Source organism: Lepidochelys olivacea, assembly GCF_965140295.1.
Source record: "Lepidochelys olivacea isolate rLepOli2 genome assembly, chromosome: 7".
NCBI lineage: Eukaryota > Metazoa > Chordata > Testudines > Cheloniidae > Lepidochelys > Lepidochelys olivacea.
The window spans coordinates 125,187,416-125,204,307 of NC_140417.1; the positions used below are offsets into that span (position 1 = coordinate 125,187,416).

Genomic DNA, 16,892 nt, shown 5'->3' on the forward strand with positions numbered 1-16,892 from the left:
AGGCAGTTGATGTCAGGGGGGAAAAAAGCTGTCCTCAGAATCTGGAAATTGGTGGGGGGGTCCCCCCACCCTGAAACATGTATTTTGTGACTGAGCCACGACCAGAGGGATGCATCAGATTTCTCTTTCATGTACTCAACCAAGCCCAGGGAGCACTGACTGAGATTCCTGCACTATCAATAATCCCCTCAGCACTTTTACAAAAGTAAATTACACACATTAAATCAAACATGTTAAAAAAGTTCCAGACAGAAGTGAGTCTAAGGAGGGTCCTCCTCAAAGGGCCTCTCTCACCCTAAAGCATGAGCCAGCCCATAACCCAGCTGTCCCCTGCAGGGTACCAACCCCACCCGCGAAATGTTGAGAAGTCTCCACAACAAAGCAGAATAATGTCAGGATCAAAGCTGAGCTCTGGCAAACCTGGGGGAGAAGCCAGGTCCAGAGCCACCCAGAACTTCCTGCCTCAGAGGATCACACCTGCCATGTCATTACACAGGGAGAGAGGGGAGGTCTTGCTGGGAAGCCAAAGGCAAACCCATTAAAACGTCTCTTTGGGAGAGGGCTGGCAGCCAGTTACCCCTGTGCTGTGCTCTTAGTGAGCAGCCTGCCTCATTCTGCATGAACTGCCATTTCTGAATGGTGTGAGGAGAACGCCCCCACGTAGTGCACACTGCTCTCACCCAACCAGGAGGCGGGAAAGGCCAGGAGCACTGGAGCGAGGGCTCTGCATCAGGAAGAGAAGGATGCAACTTTCCTGCCAAGTGCAGATAATAAAATAGCGTCGTCCTGAGAAAAGCTGCAGCCCACAGAGGCGGAGGATCCCGCCAGGCCATAAGCCTTTGAAACAAACAGCTGGATGGGCTGCAATAGCCTCCATCGTTCTCCCCAAACAGAACAGGGGGTGTGTGGCACCTAAGAGACTAACAAGGTTATTGGAGCATCAGCTTTTGTGGGCTACAGCTCACCTCATCGGATGCATGTGTTACCCGTCGGATGCCACTTATATGGTGGTGACCAAGAGGATTTGCTACCCTGCCCCACAGGGTGATGGGGCTGCAACACCCCCTGTGGGAGAAGCCAACACTTGTGTTGAAAAACAAAATGAAAGCCAAAACCTCAAATAAATGTGTTCGTCTCTAGGGTGCCACAAATCTTCCTGTTCTTTTTGCGGATACAGACTAACAGGGCTGCTGCTCTGAAACCTGTCTTTTTCCCCAGTTACTTCCCCCACACCGATTCATACAGACAGCTTGGATTATGGAGAACAGAACTCTGTATGGAACAGAGAAGGGGCACTGTGAACAGTTTAGAGAGTAATTTTATGCAAGTTTGGTTCAGTTCTGCAATTTAACCAGGATGTGTGCTTGCTGGCTCTATGCAAGGGCCTCACAGAAAGCACAATGCCTGAAAGCAACAGAATGGGAGTGACGCAGGCAAATGGACCTATCTCCAGAAGCCAAAGTCCCAGAGCCAGAGGTGAGAGAAAGAACTAAAGGAGAATAGGTTCTAAAGTAACTAAGAGAAAGCTGCATGAACCTGCTAAAAAAAAATTATATATAGATAGAGAGAGAGAGAGCGCGTGCGCGCTATTTGCTGAGGAGGGAGAAGTGTCCAACACCAGCTATGGCCAGGAAAGGAGCAATGGGGGCCAAATGTGTCACATCATCAAGACTTGGTGGACTTCAGTGTGACTGCTACTTAATACATCAAAGAGCGATTTCAGTGCCAATCTGCCCCCCCTTTGTTTTCTCCACTGGTTATACACTTAGATGAGCTGACCCTAACCCCCCCCCCCCTTACTTGTCTGTGTCCCCACACCGGGGCAGTGGGGGGAGGAGGGGAGAAGAGAAAGAGGAGGAGGAACAGCGGTAAGGTGGTTAAGGCTAAGGCCAGGTTTGTGGCCGGGAGAGGTGCCACAGCCAGGGGCCGAGGCTGGAGCGGGAGCAGAGCTGCAGCCAGGTGCGGCTCCGCTTCCGGCTTTGCCCCCAGCATTGGTCCCAGGTAGGGAATGGAGCCACGACCAGCGGCTAGTGTGGTGATGGGAGTAGAACCGCACCAAGGCCGGGACCAGGGATGCAGCTGGAGGCAGGAGCAGAGCAGGGGAGGGGAGGGCTTCATGGCGCTCCCTTCCCACCCCTGGGCAGGGTTTCTTGGGCTGCACCCCCGACACTCCTCCATGCCTCCCTAGAGAGGTTGCACCTCACACTTTGGGGACCCTCTGGCTTACACTGTAAGCTATTTGGGGGCAGGGGCTTGTTATTTCCTGCACACAGTGCCCAGCCCAATGAGGAATCAATTCCTGATTGGCACCTCTGGACACAAAGACACACCCCAGTTCAAATGTGGGGTGACATTTTACACAGTGCCACGAACATGATCACTAGAACAAGGACACTGGCTAGGCTGGTAGACGGAGGCACCTAGATGCTGCTTTGGATTGTGTGGGCAAGTAATGCTACCCCACCCCCTCTTCCGACCAGACAATGTACTGGAGTGTAGAAGAACAAGGATCCTGCTGTCCGAGCCCAACAAAGCCCTGGATAAGAACAGGAGGGGGTGTTACATGCAGTCATAGAAATAACTGCAGAAAGAACCCTGCTGGAGCTTGGGTCTGGAGGGTTGCCCAACAGGACAGGAATGTGTTGTGGGTTTTTTGTTTTAAGTAAGTCTGTCTCCATGCTAGATTTTAAGGAAGTGTCACTGCCCAGGGTGGCGGGTAGAGGGGTGAGTGATATCAAGATTGCCCTCAGATAAGGCATTTTCAGAGAGACAAGATGCACTGAACCAGGAGGCAGGAGCTCTGCCACAAGCTTCCTGCAGACCCACACACCACTCACCTCAACTCCAGTTGCCTCAGTTTTCCTCTCAAATAGGTATTGCACTTGTACTTCCCTCTTTTGGTTTGGCTGTTTAGACTGTGAGCTCTCTGGGGCAGAGGCGGTCTCTTCGTAGGCATTTGTACACAGGGTTAGTGTAGCCGTATTGGTCTCAGGATATTAGAGACCAGGTGGGTGAGTGGATCTTTTATTGCAGTGGTTCTCAGCCCTTACAGACTACTCTACCCATTTGAGGAGTCTGCTTTGCCTTGTGTACCCAAAGCATCACCTCACTTAAAAACAACTTGCTTACCATATCAGACATTGAAACACAAAAGAGGCACAGCATGCTATTACTGAATAATGGTCGATTCTCATTTTTACCATGCAATTATAAAATAAATTGTTTGGAATATAAATATTGTACTTACATTTCAGCATATAGAGCAGTATAAACAAGCCATTGTCAGTATGAAATTTGAGTTTGTACTGACTTCATTAGTGTTTTATGTGGCCTGTTGTAAAACTAGGCAAATATCTAGAGGCGTTGATGTACCCTCTGGAAGGCCTCTCCGGACTCCTGGTTAAGAGCCACTGTTTTGGTGGACTAATGTGTGCCAGCAAGAGAGACAAGCTTTCAAGCTCCACAGAGCTCTTCAAGTTTGGAAAAACTATTCAGAGGGCGTGTCTACACCACGCAGCTTTTAGCAACAAGGCTGCGTCCACACGGCCTTGTCACTAAAAGTCAGCATGTGTAAATGCTCCTCATTGGCCCCCTTGTTGACAAAATACCACCCGCTCGCTGAGCTGGAGTTAGCTTTGTCACACTGCCATTTGCAAAACTTTGGGTCTTTGCAGTGTGGGGGGGTGGGGGGGGAGGGGGATGGAGGCGTAAGTACCTGCGAAAGAAACGTTTTCTTCGCAGAAGGAGGTACTGCCCCGACGAAGTGGGCTGTAGCTCACGCTCAGATAAGTTGGCTAGTCTCCGAGGTGCCCCCCCCGTTCTTTCGGCACAGCGCAGACCCGGGCAGGGCGTCACAGCGCAATGCGAGGAACCGGGGGGGGGGCTTGCGGCACCCTGGCGACGGACCCACGTGCCGGGGCCTCCGCACGGGATGAAGCGGGCTCCCGCCCGGGCAGGCAGAGGCCCCGGCACGTGGGTCCGTCGCCAGGGTGCCGCAAGCCCCCCCGCCCCCGGTTCGTCGGGCGGGTGCAGACGGACCCGGCCGCTGCTCGGGCGCCTCTCGGCGCAGCGCCCGCGGCGGCCGGTCTCCGCGGGGCAGATAACGCCCCCCCCCCCGGCCCGTATTTCGCGGGGCGGGCGCCGGGGCAGCTTAGGCGCCAACAGGCGGGCTCATCTCCGAGGCGCCCCGAGGCCGCCGGCTGGGCTTGCGGCGGGCGCCGAACCGGCTGCGGCGGGGACACACGGGGGGGGGGGGCAGCGCAGGAGCCGCGGCCTGCTCGCGCCCCGCCAACCGGCGCCGGGGGGGGGGTTCGCCCCCAGCAGCGTTCTCCCTTCCGGCCCCCCCGGCCCCGGGTCTCCCTCAGGCCCCCGCCGGAGCCAGCCAGAGGCCGAGCCGCGGGGCTGGACCGGACCGGACCGGACGCGCACCTACCTGCCGCCCCGGCGCGCAGCGGCTCCTCGGCTCCCCGCCGCCATCTCATACCTGCCGCTCCGCTTCCCCATTGGCCCTCCGCGCCCCAGCCCCTGCAAAGCGATTGGCTGGAGCGAGCGCCGTCCCGGGGCGGGGCCCCCAAAGGGCGGGGCCGCCATTGGCCGGTTCGAATAGTCAACAGACGACCCGCGCGCTGGCCGGGCGGGGGGCCGCCGGGTGCGCAAAGGGTCCTGGGGGTTGTAGTTTTCCTGAGGGGGAGGGGGATCAGCAGGCCCCGCCCCCAGGCTGAGGACACGCCCCAGGGCGGGGAAGCCGCGGGGGTGGGGGTGGAGCAGCCCCTGCCTGTGGGGGAGGAGGGGGCAGGGGTTCCCCAGCTGCCAACGGTGCCCGGGCTGGCACAGGCCGAGGCAGTGGGGACGTGGCAGCCCCTCTGTGTGGCCAGGGGCAGGGGGGTACCTCAGGTCCCCCCCTCGCTGCAGCCCTCAGCACATGGGCAGGCCAGGGCCCCTCCAAAGGGGGTCGGGGTCCTTGTCCCCGTTGCACAGCCAGGGGCCGCACGGGGGAAGGGCTTGCCCACACCACAGGGCGGAACAGTCCGAGGCAGATCTGAGACACCGCTCGTACCCCCGGCCCCCAGCTCCGTTCTGCTGGGGCCACCCCGGCTGTTACACCTGGTTCCACTGACGTCAAGGCAGTTAGTCTGGATTTACACGGGTGCAGCAGAGCCCAGCCTGGCCTGACGTCATTCCCAGTTCACTGAGCAACTGAGGGGCGAGTCTGGCCGGGGAGGATAACTCCTACCTAAGTCAAACCAGGGGTCGGCAGTAAGAGGAGAAGTCACTGTGGGACCCATTCTCCCATTAGCCTACGTCAGAGGTTCTCAGACTGTGGTCCGCGAGCTCCATTCAGGAGGTCCGTGGACAGTTCCCTCTGAGGTGCCTGCCTGGGCGGCTGCACACAAGAGAACAAAGGGCCACCCACCTAATTAGTGGAGCCGCACAGGCATGGCTCCACTAATTAGGTCTGGACCCTGGAGAAGACGCACATGTAAGGTGGCCTTGGGGCAATAGGGGGCAGTGGGGTGAGAAGAGGGGGTGGGGGAAATTTTGGACATGCTGGGCTCTGGCAGCCAGAGAAAGAGACGACTTTCCCCAGCTCCAGGGCTGTGGCTGCACTTTACAACAGCTAAGGGTACAAACAACATTTGGAAAGATCATTAAGTGGTCCGCAGAGACCCTCAGCAATTTTCAAGTGGTCTGCGAAAAAAAAGGTTTGAGAACCACTGGTGCGTGATGTAGGGGAGGGCAGAGAGGGAGCTGGAACTCACCGAGGGCCTTTAGAATTCCTGCCGTGGTGGCTTGGTTCCCCTGCTGAGGAAACCAGGTCCTTCACTCCGGGGTCCCCTTAGCTCATGTTGGTTACCTCCATGACGTGAGGGAAGGTGCCCAGCCAGAATCCACTCCCTCCCAACTTGCACAGCTCCTGTGCAGGGGAAAGGGAGGAACGTGCCACAGAGACAACACACATACAAACGTCCACCTAAGCAGGTAGAGGTCTGCATGGGGAGAGACCCTGCTATGCAGTTTTCAGGGGGATAATCTGGCTTGCAACATTTAAGGCCTGATTTCCAGAGGTGCTGAGCATCCACATCACCAGCTGGATTCAGTGATCCATAAAACCTCACCACCTTTACAAACCGGGCTCCTAGAGCCTGACAGAACATGAGCAATCAACAACACTGGAGGTGTAGGAAGAGCAAGTCATGCCAAAAACCTGGGTTGGTTTTTTTTTTTTGACAGAATTGACCATCTTTGGACAAAGAACACAGCAGGTTTCTGGCCTTAATAAAGCACCGGATACGGTGATTCACAAAATCATATTAAACGATAGAATTCCAGCTGTCTCGGATAGGAGCATGGTCACATAGACTAGAAACTGCTCTACAAATAACTAACAATAATAGAGCCACAAAATGACCATAGCATATGGACTGACTTGGAGGTGGGCCTGGTGAGGTGCTTCATGGTGGGGTGGTAGGTCTCATCTTTTCTTATTTATTAAATGAGCTGAAAAAGGGAGCAGGTCGCGACAAAATCTCCAGATGATGCAAAACTGAGAGAAGCTGCATCCGCCGGCGAGGACAGAGAAATTATACAAAAGGTCACGTATGTTAGAAATATTGGCAGGGAATTACAGATGAGATTCAACTTGGATAAATGCAGCTGATGCATCTGGGAAAATAAAACCATCTGGGAAAGAGAAACCTAGGAGTAAGGAGCAGACGGATGAGGAAGACAGTGAATGAGGAGAGTGGGCAGAGAATTAAGCAGCAGTTTGCAATGCATTATGCCAGAAAGAAACAAACCTGATTTGGGGCTGCCGAAGCAGTAGCGTGACACGCAACAAGAAGCTGGTATTCTGATGTACAGCCTTCAATACAGACAGACACAACTCTTTTATGAGGCCAGATCCTGATGAGATCTTGCCTTTTTTCTCAGTCCTCACTCAGGGAAACCCCCGTTGAAGTCTAACCTCTGACCCGAGTCAGCTACAATATTAAGCAAAAAAAAAAAAAAAAAAAATTCACAGTGGATATGACCTTGTATTCTGTGCCCATAGGATTTGCCACAGAATCCATCCCTGCCACAGAACTGTGTTCGTCAATCTCAGCCTGCATTTCCAACAATGATGTCTCAAGGTCTCTTCTGGTTGTACAGGTAACCTTGAAAACATGGGCCAGGTGAAGTGAAGCAGTGTTTTGGTCAAGAAGCAGCAGCAGGCAGCCTGAAAGACTGGCTCCGAGAAAGGTGGGCTGCTCCATCATCACATGGGGTGTTAATGCCAAAGACTATTTAAATGTCAATATGTTCAACTATTTCACTGCCGATCTTTTAGCTAATGTGCAGTCTCACCATCTCCAGCTGCCTCCTTACTACCCTCATGCCAAAAGCCCCAGTGTTTGTGTGTCTCTCTCAAACGCACATGCAGCTCCCTTGGCCACTCCGATGAGTTACATATTCTCACTACCAACATCTAAAGTGTGGGACAGCATCAAATAAATGGAATGTAATATCAGAATAACTCAGAGGACACTGCTGATTGGATTGTGCACTTTCAGATTTAATTTAAAAACTCTCTTTTTAATTAAAATTAAGCTCCTGCCAAATTTCCCAACTGCTGCCTCACAGCCATGCAGAATCCAGGGACCATGCCAGAGACTCCAGGCCCAGCTTGCCATTGTATACCCAGGGTTTTGGATCCATTCTCTCCTTCATGGAAATACCGGCTCCAGGCTCCAGTGGGAGTTGTGTCTGAGTAAGGACCGGGAGATAGCACCATAAGGAGCTCAGGGTTTGCTCTGGGATTCTGTGGTATTTTGGGGAGTTGACTCCATGTCCCAAAGGATTTTGGGATTCGTATCAGTATCTTGCATCCATTCTTGGAACAAAGGAAACCTGATCAAACTGAGGTTGGGGGAAACCCTAACTGGAGAAGGAGGGAGCCATTGTCCTCCACCTGTTCCTATCTCCTGTTGCAATAGCCCTCCAAAATATTAGCCCGCCCAGAGAATACACAACTAGATTTCAAGCAGGTACAAAGCCTACACTAAGAACAGGAGGACTTGTGGCACCTTAGAGACTAACCAATTTATTTGAGCATAAGCTTTCATGAAAGCTTCTGCTCAAATAAATTGGTTAGTCTCTAAGGTGCCACAAGTCCTCCTAGAATCATAGAATCATAGAATATCAGGGTTGGAAGGGACCCCAGAAGGTCATCTAGTCCAACTCCCTGCTCAAAGCAGGACCAATTCCCAGTTAAATCATCCCAGCCAGGGCTTTGTCAAGCCTGACCTTAAAAACCTCTAAGGAAGGAGATTCTACCACCTCCCTAGGTAACGCATTCCAGTGTTTCACCACCCTCTTAGTGAAAAAGTTTTTCCTAATATCCAATCTAAACCTCCCCCACTGCAACTTGAGACCATTACTCCTCGTTCTGTCATCTGCTACCACTGAGAACAGTCTAGAGCCATCCTCTTTGGAACCCCCTTTCAGGTAGTTGAAAGCAGCTATCAAATCCCCCCTCATTCTTCTCTTCTGCAGGCTAAACAATCCCAGCTCCCTCAGCCTCTCCTCATAACTCATGTGTTCCAGTCCCCTAATCATTTTTGTTGCCCTTCGCTGGACTCTCTCCAATTTATCCACATCCTTCTTGAAGTGTGGGGCCCAAAACTGGACACAGTACTCCAGATGAGGCCTCACCAATGTCGAATAGAGGGGAACGATCACGTCCCTCGATCTGCTCGCTATGCCCCTACTTATACATCCCAAAATGCCATTGGCCTTCTTGGCAACAAGGGCACACTGCTGACTCATATCCAGCTTCTCGTCCACTGTCACCCCTAGGTCCTTTTCCGCAGAACTGCTGCCTAGCCATTCGGTCCCTAGTCTGTAGCTGTGCATTGGGTTCTTCCGTCCTAAGTGCAGGACCCTGCACTTATCCTTATTGAACCTCATCAGATTCCTTTTGGCCCAATCTTCCAATTGGTCTAGGTCCTTCTGTATCCTATCCCTCCCCTCCAGCGTATCTACCACTCCTCCCAGTTTAGTATCATCCGCAAATTTGCTGAGAGTGCAATCCACACCATCCTCCAGATCATTTATGAAGATATTGAATAAAACCGGCCCCAGGACCGACCCTTGGGGCACTCCACTTGATACCGGCTGCCAACTAGACATGGAGCCATTGATCACTACCCGTTGAGCCCGACAATCTAGCCAGCTTTCTACCCACCTTATAGTGCATTCATCCAGCCCATACTTCCTTAACTTGCTGACAAGAATACTGTGGGAGACCGTGTCAAAAGCTTTGCTAAAGTCAAGAAACAATACATCCACTGCTTTCCCTTCATCCACAGAACCAGTAATCTCATCGTAAAAGGCGATTAGATTAGTCAGGCATGACCTTCCCTTGGTGAATCCATGCTGGCTGTTCCTGATCACTTTCCTCTCATGCAAGTGCTTCAGGATTGATTCTTTGAGGACCTGCTCCATGATTTTTCCAGGGACTGAGGTGAGGCTGACTGGCCTGTAGTTCCCAGGATCTTCCTTCTTCCCTTTTTTAAAGATTGGCACTACATTAGCCTTTTTCCAGTCATCCGGGACTTCCCCGGTTCGCCACGAGTTTTCAAAGATAATGGCCAGTGGCTCTGCAATCACAGCCGCCAATTCCTTCAGCACTCTCGGATGCAACTCGTCCGGCCCCATGGACTTGTGCACGTCCAGCTTTTCTAAATAGTCCCTAACCGCCTCTATCTCCACAGAGGGCTGGCCATCTCTTCCGCATTTTATGATGCCCAGCGCAGCAGTCTGGGAGCTGACCTTGTTAGTGAAAACAGAGGCAAAAAAAGCATTGAGTACATTAGCTTTTTCCACATCCTCTGTCACTAGGTTGCCTCCCTCATTCAGTAAGGGGCCCACACATTCCTTGGCTTTCTTCTTGTTGCCAACATACCTGAAGAAACCCTTCTTGTTACTCTTGACATCTCTGGCTAGCTGCAGCTCCAGGTGCGATTTGGCCCTCCTGATATGATTCCTACATGCCCGAGCAATATTTTTATACTCTTCCCTGGTCATATGTCCAACCTTCCACTTCCTGTAAGCTTCTTTTTTATGTTTAAGATCCGCTAGGATTTCACCATTAAGCCAAGCTGGTCGCCTGCCATATTTACTATTCTTTCGACTCATCGGGATGGTTTGTCCCTGTAACCTCAACAGGGATTCCTTGAAATACAGCCAGCTCTCCTGGACTCCTTTCCCCTTCAAGTTAGTCCCCCAGGGGATCCTGGCCATCCGTTCCCTGAGGGAGTCGAAGTCTGCTTTCCTGAAGTCCAGGGTCCGTATCCTGCTGCTTACCTTTCTTCCCTGCGTCAGGATCCTGAACTCAACCAACTCATGGTCACTGCCTCCCAGATTCCCATCCACTTTTGCTTCCCCCACTAATTCTACCCGGTTTGTGAGCAGCAGGTCAAGAAAAGCGCCCCCCCTAGTTGGCTCCTCTAGCACTTGCGCCAGGAAATTGTCCCCTACGCTTTCCAAAAACTTCCTGGATTGTCTATGCACCGCTGTATTGCTCTCCCAGCAGATATCAGGAAAATTAAAGTCACCCATGAGAATCAGGGCATGCGATCTAGTAGCCTCCGTGAGCTGCCGGAAGAAAGCCTCATCCACCTCATCCCCCTGGTCCGGTGGTCTATAGCAGACTCCCACCACTACATCACTCTTGTTGCACACACTTCTAAACTTAATCCAGAGACACTCAGGTTTTTCTGCAGTTTTGTACCGGAGCTCTGAGCAGTCATACTGCTCCCTTACATACAGTGCTACTCCCCCACCTTTTCTGCCCTGCCTGTCCTTCCTGAACAGTTTATAACCATCCATGACAGTACTCCAGTCATGTGAGTTATCCCACCAAGTCTCTGTTATTCCGATCACGTCATAGTTCCTTGACATCACCAGGACCTCCAGTTCTCCCTGCTTGTTTCCAAGGCTTTGTGCATTTGTATATAAGCACTTGAGATAACCTGTTGATCGCCCCTCATTGCCAGTATGAGGCAGGAGCCCTCCCCTCACAGACATTCCTGCCTGTGCTTCCTCCCGGTATCCCGCTTTCCCACTTACCTCAGGGCTTTGGTCTCCTTCCCCCGGTGAACCTAGTTTAAAGCCCTCCTCACTAGGTTAGCCAGCCTGCTGGCAAAGATGCTCTTCCCTCTCTTCGTAAGATGGAGCCCGTCTCTGCCCAGCACTCCTCCTTCATGGAACACCATCCCATGGTCAAAGAAACCAAAGCCTTCTCTCCGACACCACCTGTGTAGCCATTCGTTGACTTCCACGATTCGACGCTCCCTACCTAGGCCTTTTCCTTCCACGGGGAGGATGGACGAGAAGATCTCCTGTTCTTTTTGCAGATACAGACTAACACGGCTGCTACTCTAAAGCCTACACTGTGTCACACAGACTGAGCCATGCACCACAATAGTGACCGAAACGCCTCACAACAGCAAACACGCCGCAAACAACTCAGCAACAGATTTCCACACAAGAGCAACAACGGAACAGCGGAACTGCTAGCTAGTCAGCTGTTACACCAGCTGCAATCCCTGCTGCAGTAAGCCTCCACTTGGTCCCCTAGCACCCGGGAGGAGGGGAAAGTGTGCAAGCACGAATGCATGTGCACCAGGGTATCTCTCACACAATTGTGCCAGGACATTGTGAATAATGCATGGCTTTCTCTATTGTGCACAGGCTGTGTTTCCACTGGGCAAGGCTCATGGGCCCGCTCTCTTCCCACAGGAAAGGAGCTGTGGCTCACTGGGCTGAGAATCTCTGGAGGATTTGCTTTGCTCCCCTTTCATGGAATTTAAGGTCCACAAAGATCTTCCAGTCCTGGGCACTTGCCCTCCCGACCTGACACAGGAGCCTTGCAGTTTCTTACTGATCCAGGGCAGGAGTGGGGGGAGGCTCTCGTGGCAGGCGTTGCGGAAGGAGGCTGAGGAGATGCAGAAGAGGAGGGGGTCCAGGGCACTGTTGAGGTACCAGAGAGGCAGTGAGAGGTAGGTCTTCAGCCAGGTGTAGAGCACCAGGATGCTGGTGCTCCAGCTGTGAATGTAAACGTGCATCAGGGATGACGCCGTGTCGGGGAAGTTGCAAAAGAAAAACGCAGCCACCACAGCACCTGCATGGAAGAGAGGAGAGAGATTAATGCCCAGCCGCATAGCACAGGGCTCCTTGCATAATGGGATTATGCAACCATGGAGATGACCATATCATTGTCCCTCTTTTAGAACCTGATGCTCAGTTGCACCCACAAACTCAGATTTCATTAAAAAAATGTCTCTCTCTGCCCTTTTGGTTTCAAAGTAAACTTTCAAAACGTGACCCAACTGTGACCAACACAATGACACCTGCCTGAGTCTGCAAAGAGCCTGAAACCACAGCTCTGGAAGAGAAAAATTACACCTTGTTTATCACGATGAACTTCAAAATCACATTTCCACTTGAATATTTTTAACCTGCTCTTGTCGCAGTTAACACCTCAGCTCACTATAACAGAGAGATCAGAAAGATGGTTTAATTTCCCTGTTTTTTCAGTATTTCTTTTGTACATGTGACAATGCTTTCTGTATAGGTAGTGTCACTATGTCATGTAGAAACAGGGAAGAGAAAAACATTTTAGAAGTAGGAAAATGGGATGTAAATCGGCAGAAATCAGCCAAGTGCTAATGGGCAGAGAGATTACTCTTAAAATGTTTTTTATGTTTACTGGATTTCATCTTGAGGGGTTCCTTGAGATTTTAACCCTCCACACTCAACCATCTCACTGCTGATCGTTAGAAGAATGTAAAGTAAATAAAATAAAAACTAAACAATAATAATCTTGCTTCTGTCCTTGCTTTTAAACAAGCTAAATAAGCAAGCAAGAGAATGTAAGGGAAAGCACAAGGCTGCACCTTTCAGTAACAAGAGAAGATAAGGGGCTAATCGAGCAGCAGGAAGGTGTTAAGAAAAGATGCAAAGTCTGCAAAGAAGTGACCCTGGACACAAGTAACCCCGCTCCTTACCTCTCCCACCAGATACAAAAGAGGTGTCCCATCACCCCCAGACCCCCAGAACGGAACAGGACCATACACTGGAAGGGTGGTACCAGGGGAGGGGCACTGCAAATATAATTCAGTTTGCCAAGAAGAGGGAGGGGGAAGAGGGAGCTCTGTCGGCGTGGGGAGCTAGGGGTCAGGAGAAGGAGGGGGTTCCAGCAGCGACTAGAAAACCAGCTGGGGGAGCGAAAGAGGAAAACTCTATCAGCGTATAGCGATAGCCCGACTGTGTGAAGGGCTTTGGAACATGCTTGTTTGGCCCCAGTAAACCCATCCCATTGCCTGCTGACTGGACTCTGGACTGTTATGTTAAGTAAGGGTGGCAATACCAGACCAGCTCTCAGAGTAGCAGCCGTGTTAGTCTGTATTCGCAAGAAGAAAAGGAGGACGAGTGGCACCTTAGAGACTAACCAATTTATTTGAGCATCAGCTTTCGTGAGCTACAGCTCACTGCATCCGATGTGGCCACTGAATGCATCCGATGAAGTGAGCTGTAGCTCACAAAAGCTGATGCTCAAATAAATTGGTTAGTCTGGAGGACAGTTCCTGGAGGACAGGTTCCTGGAGGACAGGTTCATCAATGGCTATTAGCAAAGATGGCCAGGGACACAACCCCAAGACTCTGTTTGCCAGAAGCTGGGAGTGGACGACAGGGGATGGATCACTCGATAATTGGCCTGTTCTGTTCATTTCCTCGGAAGCGTCCGGCACCGACCACTGTGAAACAGGACACTGGGCTCGATGGACCATTGGCCTGATGCAGTCTGGCTGTTCTTATGTCCTGATACGAGCTCAGGGGCCATGAGCTGCAGTCAATGTTTCCTGGGATGGGGAATGAGGAATTCAGCCTTCCTCCTCTTGCCCTGCCCAGCTGAGGGCGGGATGGGGAGATGCAGCCCCTCCCAGCGCTGCGATCCTCAGCTGCCTCCTGTGCGCCAACCCCCCAAATCAACTCTCACAACTTCCCTCGGTGCCGAATGCCCCAGCAGCCGTGCCCAGCTACCCCAGATCTCTGCCTGCCCCTCCCAGTTGCTACAATGCCACCACACAGAAACCTGCAGCACAATGAAAATCCTGGGGCAGCGTACAATGAATGATTGATTAACCAGCTGTACGGATTGCACTGGACTGGGCAGAAGGGGGCAGTAAGGGAGAGAGGGCTGGGGGAGCACAGCCACTGAATTCTGGTGCCTGCCAAGCGATTCCAGGGTCCCTATCGAATAGTTTAGGTCCAGCATGCTGAACGAGCCACAGGGCCTTGGTTATGGATGGGGCCGGGCCAGGCCATGAGGGAAGTAGACAGGTTGGGACTGGACCCTGCGATGTGGCTCAGCCCCGGCCCCCAGGAGGGATGAGCCCACCGACAAGGGAGATTTGCATAGAGAGTGTTCACTGTGCTTGGCACAGAGGCTGCCTGCCGCTGGGACCGACTCCATTCGTGGCTGCAGGAATTCTTTCCTGCAAAGGGAGCTTGAGGGAACTGGCAATCCCCACTAGCGGCTAGCATCCCGCCAGGCCAGGGCGCTGAGCGAGCCAGCCACCTGCGGAGCACAACCTGGGAACGGAACGCGCAGCTGGAAGGAGTCAGCGGCATCTGCTCAGCCGTCTGGAGGGGTCTGACGAACAGTGGAGACAGGAGGGTCTGTTTGTTCCGGAGGCGCTGGTCACAGTGCCATAGCATAGGTTACACTGGGCTTTGCATGTGGACTGTGAGCTCCTGGGGCAGGGAGCACGTCTCCCTGTGTGTCTGTACCACACAGAGCCAGGTCCAGCGGGCCTGATCCCGACTGAGGCCTGCGCTGTTCATGCCACAACACTAAGAACAGCAGTGTCAGGATTGCACTTCCTGCGGGGCAGATGGGACCGGTGCATCAGCGGCTGACGCTGTCGGGATGACTCTGCTAGGAGCATGTATTGGCTTGACCTTCTCTCCCTGCAGGGGCTGGTTAACTCCTAGGTGCACCCTGGATATTGGATGTGGCAGTCGGATTTATGCAGCTTTACACCCCTCCAGTTTGTTAATACAAATTATTTATTTTACTGATTAAAACGAGTCTCAAAGTATGGTTTAGCTTTTCAAAGGGGCTGGAGGAGGTGCAGGATACCCTCCCAGGCCCCCCACATTGCCCCAGGCCCACTGGACCATCCCAGCCTCACTGGACTGCCCCAGCTGCGCTGAACCGCTCCAGGTGCACCAGACCACCCCAGGCCCAGGTCCACTGGACTGCCCCAGGGGCAGTGCGTGGGGCAGTACACGATGTGATAAAACAAGCAGGATGTGACGCTGCTCTGTGTATGTGGGTGTGATAATACATTGGATCGAGCCCCAGGTCTGCCACTGACTCCTGTGACTTGGACAAGTCACTTAGGCCCAGATATTCTGAAAGTGGCCTCTGAGTTTGGGGCTCGGTCTGAGCCAGCTGGGGCCCGACTTTCAGAGGTGCCGAGCATGCATCCTGACCGGGGGCTCCGGGTATGCGGCAGCTCTAAGTATCAGGCCCCAGGTGTTCAGAGGTGGCCTCTTAGAACTTGTCACTGGGGATGAGAGGCCACGTCTGGAAGCGTGGGGTCTTTCCGCGCCCCCCCCCCCGGCCTCCCCACCTGTGAAATGGGCTGAAGACATGCCCTGCCCCAGGAAAGTGCTGCAGGGCCCTGGGCCAGAAGGCGCTGGGGAAACACTGAGCGCCGTTCAGAGGCTGTCACTCACCCATGAGGTGCCGGGCCTTCCTCTCCGACAGAGGCAGGCTCCCGGGGGGCTGGTGGACCTGTGCAGAGAAGCCCCCTGAGCAGGGGTGGGTCAGGCCCATCTCCTCCCGCTGCCGGCGGGTCTGGCTGAGGTGGCGGAAGATGAGGAGGTGGAAGGTGACGATGGCGGCCAGGGGGAGCAGGAAGCAGAGGACACTGCGCGCTTCGATGATGCTCTTGTAGATGGCGTACGGCTCGGGCTCCAGCATCTCGCAGACCCGGCGGGTGGAGGTGTAGTCCAGGATGCAGGCTGACGCCTTCCCGTAGACCACGGTGAGGGGCGCCAAGCTCAGGAGGGCCAGCAGGTAGGCCATGCGGGACCGCCGCAGGCCGGCCGTGGCCCACATGGGGTGGCAGATGGCCGCGTAGCGCTCCACGGTGAAGGCGACGATGGTCCAGCTGGCGGTGGTGCTGGGCCATGAAGCAGAGCTTGCAGACGGCGTTGCTCAGGGCCCGGGGGCCCCGTCTGTCCGCCCCCCCCGTCTGCCAGAAGGAGCAGTCCCGGGTCCCCGGCACGGTGAGCAGCATCAGCACGTCGGCCGTGGCCAGGCTCAGCAGGTAGAAGCGCCCGGCGCCCGCCCTCATGCGCCCGCTCCGCAGCAGCGTCAGCAGGCTCAGCCCGTTGGCCAGGAGCCCGAAGACGAAGAGCAGGCTGTAGAAGACGGTGACGGGGATGGCCACGTAGTCGGGCTCCTGCTGCTGGGCGCCGATCAGGAGGAGCTGGGGGTCTGGCTGGGTCGCGTGGGCCCCCGCGGTGCTGTTCCCGGCCAAGTGGTTCTGAGCAGTCAGGTACCCCAGGCAGTCGCTGGCCGCAGCACCCAGGGGCTCAGAGCTGTTGGTGCTGGCGCTGGGGGCCATCCAGGCAGCCGGGGGGCCCTGGGGAGCCAGGGGGCCTCACCAAGGAGCTGGGTTCACTCTCCAGGGCCAAGAGAACTGCAGAAGCAGCTTCAGAATCCGACCCCCCTCAGCCGAGCGCTGTGTCCTGCCTCCGTGACGGGGGAGAGCAGGGAATGCTGGGAAGGCGCGGGAGCATCAGTGAGTGCCCCGGGGTGGATTCGGGGCAGG

The 16,892-nt window shown here is 53.9% G+C and overlaps 2 protein-coding genes across 3 annotated transcripts in view; both read right to left on the reverse strand.

Moving 5' to 3' along the window:
* Nucleotides 1-4,637, reverse strand: part of ARHGAP19 (Rho GTPase activating protein 19) — a 58,586-nt gene extending 53,949 nt beyond the window's left edge. The window contains exon 1 of one of the 2 annotated variants that reach the window (XM_084635077.1): nt 4,433-4,637. In XM_084635077.1, coding sequence (XP_084491203.1) covers nt 4,433-4,590 — 158 coding nt within the window. In that variant the 5' untranslated portion in view covers nt 4,591-4,637. The remainder of the gene's footprint in view (nt 1-4,432) is intronic. The other variant, XM_084635076.1, reaches the window with a different exon arrangement.
* Nucleotides 4,638-10,838: 6,201 nt separating this feature from the next.
* LOC311523544 (neuromedin-U receptor 1-like) lies at nt 10,839-16,310 on the reverse strand. The gene is made up of 2 exons (XM_084633650.1): nt 15,790-16,310; nt 10,839-12,163 (listed from the first exon to the last, which is right to left on the reverse strand). The coding sequence occupies exons 1-2, from the start codon at nt 16,172-16,174 to the stop codon at nt 11,757-11,759; spliced, it is 792 nt and encodes a 263-aa protein (XP_084489776.1). The 5' UTR covers nt 16,175-16,310; the 3' UTR covers nt 10,839-11,756.
* Between the last annotated feature and the right edge of the window lie 582 nt (nt 16,311-16,892).